Source organism: Leptonychotes weddellii, chromosome 15 (assembly GCF_054177405.1).
Source record: "Leptonychotes weddellii isolate Sample4059 chromosome 15, ASM5417740v2, whole genome shotgun sequence".
NCBI lineage: Eukaryota > Metazoa > Chordata > Mammalia > Carnivora > Phocidae > Leptonychotes > Leptonychotes weddellii.
Genome location: NC_138383.1, coordinates 4391785 through 4397992, shown reverse-complemented (window position 1 = coordinate 4397992; position 6208 = coordinate 4391785). Strand labels below are relative to the sequence as shown.

The 6208-nt window shown below is 60.7% G+C and overlaps 1 protein-coding gene across 1 annotated transcript in view; it reads left to right on the top strand.

Annotated features, from left to right (window-relative positions):
• Nucleotides 1–6208, top strand: part of MGAT5B (alpha-1,6-mannosylglycoprotein 6-beta-N-acetylglucosaminyltransferase B) — a 68643-nt gene that overhangs the window by 60805 nt on the left and 1630 nt on the right. The window contains exons 15-16 of the mRNA XM_081804410.1: nucleotides 4656–4730; nucleotides 5909–6165. Of these exons, the coding sequence (XP_081660536.1) occupies nucleotides 4656–4730; nucleotides 5909–6165 (332 nt within the window). The remainder of the gene's footprint in view (nucleotides 1–4655; nucleotides 4731–5908; nucleotides 6166–6208) is intronic.

The following is a 6208-nucleotide window of genomic DNA, read 5'->3' as shown; positions in this document are numbered from 1 at the left end:
AAAAAAAAAAAAAAAAAGAAAATGCAGGTTTGGGTTCAGCAGGTCTGGGGTGGTGCCAGGCCTAGGGCCACCCTCTGAGTAGCAAGGGAAAGAACTTTCCGGGTTTCCTTCAGCAGGTATGTGAGTGTGGGCGTATGCAGGTGCACATGTGCAAGTGGGGAGAGGGGGAGGAGGGGCTTGTGCAACTTATCTCCTCGGCAGGCCCCTTTGTGGCTTCTGATGGCCCCCCGAGCTCTTCTGGTTCCTTCATTTTGGTAAGGGGTCAGACCATGCAAATGGCACTCTGCTCGCCATGTTCCCTCTGGACCCGCCTCTTGCTGTAGCTTGGACATGAGGCTGAACAAAGATAACCAGCCCTGCGGGTGTCCCCTTCCTTGCCCAACCCCATGTTCATGGAGTGTGTCCTCCCGGGGGGGAGGGGGGTGGAGTATGTACCGCTCAGGGTGAATGTCGGGGTCTGGGGCAGACCTGGAGAGCCTTGGTCTCGGCAGGGCCACCGCAAGTGAGTGACGTGATAGGCTCCTTCTGCGAGGGAGAGCCACGCCCCGGGAGGCCACAGCTGGCCAGCGTGTCTGCTGCCCCAGGGGAGCTGGGGGCACTGCCAGGCTCAAGGGCAGAGACAAGCAGGGATAGACACAGGGGCACTTACCGGCTTAGCTTTGAGCCCAGAGCCCTGGCCTGATTGTCCTGACCCTGAGGCAGTCTGGCATTTTTTTTAATACCCCCCTGCGTTCACTATCACTCACTCCCACTCGGGACCCCCAGCCTTGGCCCCCGCCCCTGCAGATGCCCCCAGAAAATCCCTACTTACCTCTCCTCCCTTCCTCCACTGACCACATCCTCGGCCTTCCGTCCTTCTGTCTGGGGGTGAGTGTTTGTCTAGTGAAGTGCCCAGAAGAACATTGTGTGGCAAAGCCTCCACCCATCTTTAGTTGTGACGGACGTGGATGTGGCCAGGTTGACCTGCAGAGTGGCTGAGCCCCTGGACCCTCCCTGAGTGGTGGGGGGCGCCCTCCACTCCTTAAGCATCAGCTTGAGGAAATCTCTACTGTGAGTTCCTCCAGGTCACAGGCTATCTTAGAGTGGCTTCCTCCAGAGGGTCACCCCAAGGCACAAGCTATTTGGGACGAGATCTGAGGAAGGAGGGTCCTGGAGTGACAAAGTGAGACGCTGTGTTCTGGAGTAGGTCACCCTGGCCGGCGGCACCTGGCGTTCAGTGCTGGCGGGGACCTCTGACTGATGGGGTAGGTCACACCCCAGATTGTCCTCCCTGAGAATCAAGTAAACCCAGGGTGTTTATCCCCAGCTCCGTCCATCGCTGACTGAGGGCTGCAACTGGGGACCCTCGCTGGGCTGAGCAAGACAGTCCTCGGGTGAGGGGCTCTCCAGGTGGCCTCGGTACAGAAGAAAGAAGCCGCTGCCGACAACTGACCAACCCCAGCCCCAAGTGGTGGCACAGCGCTCTACATCCCAGGGGGACGCTGCATTGGAAGGCCCCCCAGCAAGGCAGATGGCTACCCTGGAGGGGACCCCCACCCCACATCCTCCCCCTGCTCCTTCTCCCCTCCCCTTGAAGAGCAAGCCTCCGAGGCTTCTGTCCCAGGGGACAAGGACAGCGGGTGGAAGGGAGACCAGCAAGGCTTTTGCCCACCCCGAGGGCTCAGGTCTGGCCCAGTAGATCTTAGCCAGATCTGTTGCTGAGCTAAAGGAGCAAGATACCCGGTCCTGTGGGGAGCACGTTCCAGCCGCAGAACACAACGGGGCTGCCAAGGGGCCTGCAAATGAGCGCGCCCATGCATTCGTGAGCTCTTTCTGGTCGGACACGTGAGAAATCGCTGCCCTGGGGATGGGCCTGGATGTCTGGGGTGGGAGGAAACTTACTTTACATTGGTTTTCCTTTTGATTTGTTTTTTACATGCACATCTGTTTAATTTTGTTAATTAATTAGAAAATGACAATAACAAAAGGGTCAAGGAACCAAAGTTTTGCAAGTCTGCCAAGCTGAGACTTCCAGGTGGGCCCCAAACCTGACCACCCCGCTGCCTTCACCCCCTTCAGGGGTCCCACCGCTCCCCCCGGGCAGTTCACCCCTTTACCAAGAATCACCTGGGAGGTGGTTAAAATGTGGGTCCTGGGCCGGTCTTCTGATATTAAAGATTTTTTCTGAGAGAGAGAGAGAGCGAGAGAGCGAGCATGAGTGAGGGGGAGGGGCAGAGGGAGAAGCAGAATCCCCCCTGAGCAGGGAGTCCGATGTGGGTCTTGATCCCAGGACTCTGGGATCATGACCTGAGCCGAAGGCAGACGTTTAACCAACTGAGCCACCCAGGCACCCCCCTTCCTATCTTCTGATTCTAAAGGCCCAGGTGTGGCCTTGGCATCTGCATTTTCAACAAGCAGCCTGGGCCGCTCTCATAATTTTTATTTTATTTTTTTAAAGATTTTATTTATTGGACAGAGAGAGACACAGCGAGGGAGGGAACACAAGCAGGGGGAGTGGGTGAGGGAGAAGCAGGCTTCCCGCGGAGCAGGGAGCCCGATGCGGGGCTCGATCCCAGGATCCTGAGATCATGATCTGAGCTCAAGGCAGACACTTAACGACTGAGCCACCCAGGCGCCCCTCTCATAATCCTATTTTAGAGAACTGATTGAGGGCCACCGTCAGAGAACACAGCTTGTTCTGCAAGTCCTGGGGCCTTTCACGGGGAGAGGGAAGAAGAAAGATGAGGCACGGGGAGGAGCTGAGAGAGACCTGCTGTCCCCCCACTCAGGGGTGGGTGGGTTTGCCATTGGCACCTCTCTGTGGCGGGGGGCTGGGAGGGAGGCCAGGCCAGCCCCTGCCCACCCCCTCCCTCCCACGCTCATGACCGTGCAGGACCAGCACCTGCCGGCCCGTTGAGACTGGTTACTGTGCGCACCTGTGACTAGGCCTAATGACAGTCATTTCCAGGCAGGCTGGCTCCTTGGGTGGAGACTCATGGCAGGTGGGACGTGGCTGGCTGATGCGAGTTACCATGCGACGTGGGCTTCAAAGCGCGGTGGGGAGTGACCGTGGAGTAGGCAGAGTGACATTTGGAGGGGAACTCTCTCCTCTGGGGAGTTATCTATAACCAGGGCTGGAAGTCATGTACCCGAGGGGTGTCCAGGGCCCTGCGGGGCAGCAGCTGGTTGCCGGCGCCGCTGTGGCTGTCGGCCGAGGTCAGGACCCAGAGGCGCACAGCGCAGGGCTGGGAAGGCCACCCGGTGGCTGGGCTGTGTGGTGGTGGCCCGTGCAGGACCTGGGCTTCTCTGGGGATCCAGAACTGCGCCTGGATTAAGAATGGCCGCTCACAATGGGAACTGGGGAAAGGCCAGCCGGGTGCGCTCTTGTCCCGAGAAACTTCTGGGGGCCCGAACCCATTTCAAGGGGAGCAGCAGCCTGAGGGTCAGGGATGCCCCTAGGCAGGGGGCCCAGGATGGGCGTCCAGCCCTTCGAGGTGGGGTCTGCAGGAAGCAGGACCCGCCAGGCACACCTGAGGGGGCCTTTGATGCTGCCCAGCTCTCATGAGGGGGCGGGAGGCCACTCCCATGTGGGCACAAGGGTTAGATCACACAACCCGGACTGCTGGCTGGAAAAGAGCGTAAGTCGGAATCGGGCTGGGCCAGGCGGGTGCCCATCCCCACACATACAACGCCACACACACACGTGCACACACACGCCCGGGGGAGAAGGGGGGCGGAGGCCCAGTCTGAGTCTGGGACGGGTCATCCCCATGTCCCTGTCCAGCCACGGGTTTCCTCCGGGGTGGCTATGTGCTGGATGGGGTAAACGGGGAGAGATTGGTCAGGTGAGAAGAGTGCAGAGGTGGTGGGGTACCCACTTACAGGAGGTGGACACCCCGTTTCACGCTTCTCCCTCTTCCCCGTGCTCCTCAGTCCCCAGCTCCTCAACCCACCTGCCCCCAGCCACCCAGTGCAGGCTGCCTCGTAACCATTAGCTGCTTAGACGGACGGTCTGGCCTCCGCCGGGGACGCGTGTCTTGGGTCCTTCCCAGGTGCCTGACCTGGGCCGGAAGCCTCGCAGACTCATCTCATTCCATCTGACAGGGAGATGCCGTTGTGTTCTTTTTTGGGAACATTCCCCGTTCTGAGCAGGATACAGGCAGAGCTGGAGGTGCTATTTCCTGAGCACCTACTGTATACCAGGCTCCATGCCAGGCGGTGGGCTCGGTGGTAGACGAGACGGGCCATAGTCCAGTTCTCAAGGGACCTGCGCCTCGGGAGACACGAGGGGTAAATCAGAAATGATGACGCAGGTGCTGGAGGAAGGAAAGCGGTCCCGTAACAGGGGTGGGCTGGGGCTCAGGGACTGCTTCCTGGAGGAGATGTCACCTAAGCGGGGTGAATCCATCTGGTTGGCTATGGGAAGAGCAGGCATCGTAGCCCAGGAGGTGATGGGGAGTGCAGCTGGGAAGGGGGCGGGAGGGAGTGGGATGACCCCCAGGGCCACTGGAGGGTGTACCAGGGGTCCGAGTGGAGGGGCCAGGAGATGGGCTGATGGACTCCCTGGGCACACCAGATTTCCGCCCCCAATGCTGAGCATGGCCGGCCCCCGACAGCCAGGTCTACGGGGGCCTGGGGTGCCTCCTGCCCCATATGTCTGCCCATCTCTCCCACAGGTAGACCCCTACCTGCCCTACGAGTACACCTGTGAGGGGATGCTGGAGCGAATCCATGCCTACATCCAGCACCAAGTAGGTGGGCCCTCTGCTCTCTGCTCCAGGGACGGGGGGAGGCGGGGGGAAGGGGGGCTACCCGAAACCCCATCAGACCAGAGGAGGGGGCCTAGCCAACTCCAGTGTCTGAGGAAGCTCTCTCCGCAAGGGCTCTGTGCCCATTAAACTCCTGCTCCTCCTCCACCTGTCTGTTTCCATTCCCCTGGAGGTGCACGGGTGTGGGGATGGAGATGCAGGGCCGTCCTGCTCTTCTGCTTAGAGATCAGGACGGGGTGGGTTGGCGGGGCGGGGGGGGTGGTGGGGGGCTCTGGGTCTCCAGCTCTAGAACCCAGCCCAGTACCGCAACACAGAAACACAAAGACTGTTATTTTGATAAAGAAGTTGCTTAAAAGTTTGCTAACTGGTTGAGTGACTGGTAGGTATGGAAAGCCCCCACTCCCCACCCCACCCCCAGGGATGAGCAGGTGAGACTGGGGTGGGGATGAGGACTCTGTGCTGAGAACCCAGGGGAAGGGGCTGCTGGAGGCCTGGGCACCCGCCTCCCCCTCCCTGCCAGGGGATCTGAGCCTCTCTTCTAGGCTCGGGGCTTCTAGGGCTGATGGCTGGGAGGGGCAGGGCCCGGCTGGGCCACAGGACTAGGTGTCGGTTGCTTTCTAACTATTTGATATTCAGACAGATAGCCTGTGGCCTGTGTCTGCACCTTGTTCTGCAACATTAAGGGCTGGAGAGTGGCTCTAGACCATTGCTTTACGGACAGGAACACTGAGGCCCCCAGCAGGGAGGGCTGGGTGGGGTCAGGGCCAGAACCCGGGATCTCAGCCCCCAGCCAGCCACAGGGATGTCATCATGAAGCTCACAGAAGCACTTGCTGGGCCCCACAGGTGGTTCCTGGAGCTGATCCCTGCAGGGAGAGCCCCTCCAGTCAGCCCCGGCTCCTTGCCGCTCTGCAGCTAGGGTCCCTGGGCCTCAGGGTAAAAACTGCGCCTAACTAAGGTGTGACGGGCTGCGAGGCCGTGAAGGGCGGGTGGCTCTCAGGCTGGCCTGAGTTCAAATTCTGCCTCTGCCATCCAGCTTTGAGGCCCTGAGCAGGTTCTGTGACCTCTCTGAGCCTCTGTTTCCCTGAGGCCGCGTCCCCCGGTGTCAGCCGGTGGCATCTGCGTCCTCTTTCCCGGCTGACCTGGCTTTCCTCCTGCCAGGACTTCTGTGCAGCCCCAGGCCCTGCTCCAGTAGGGGCCCGGGCCCCACTGAGTCCCTTCGTCCTGGCCCCCAATGCCACCCACCTGGAGTGGGCCCAGAATGCCAGCTTCGCCCCCGGGGCGTGGCCCCCAGCACACTCCCTCCGGGCCTGGCTGGCTACCGCTGGGAGGGCCTGCACGGACGTGTGCCTGGACCACGGGCTGATTTGCGAGCCCTCCTTCTTCCCCTTCCTTAACAGCCAGGACGCCTTCCAGAAGTAAGTGAGCCTCCCCCCACCCCCCCGCTCCCCGCTCCCCCGC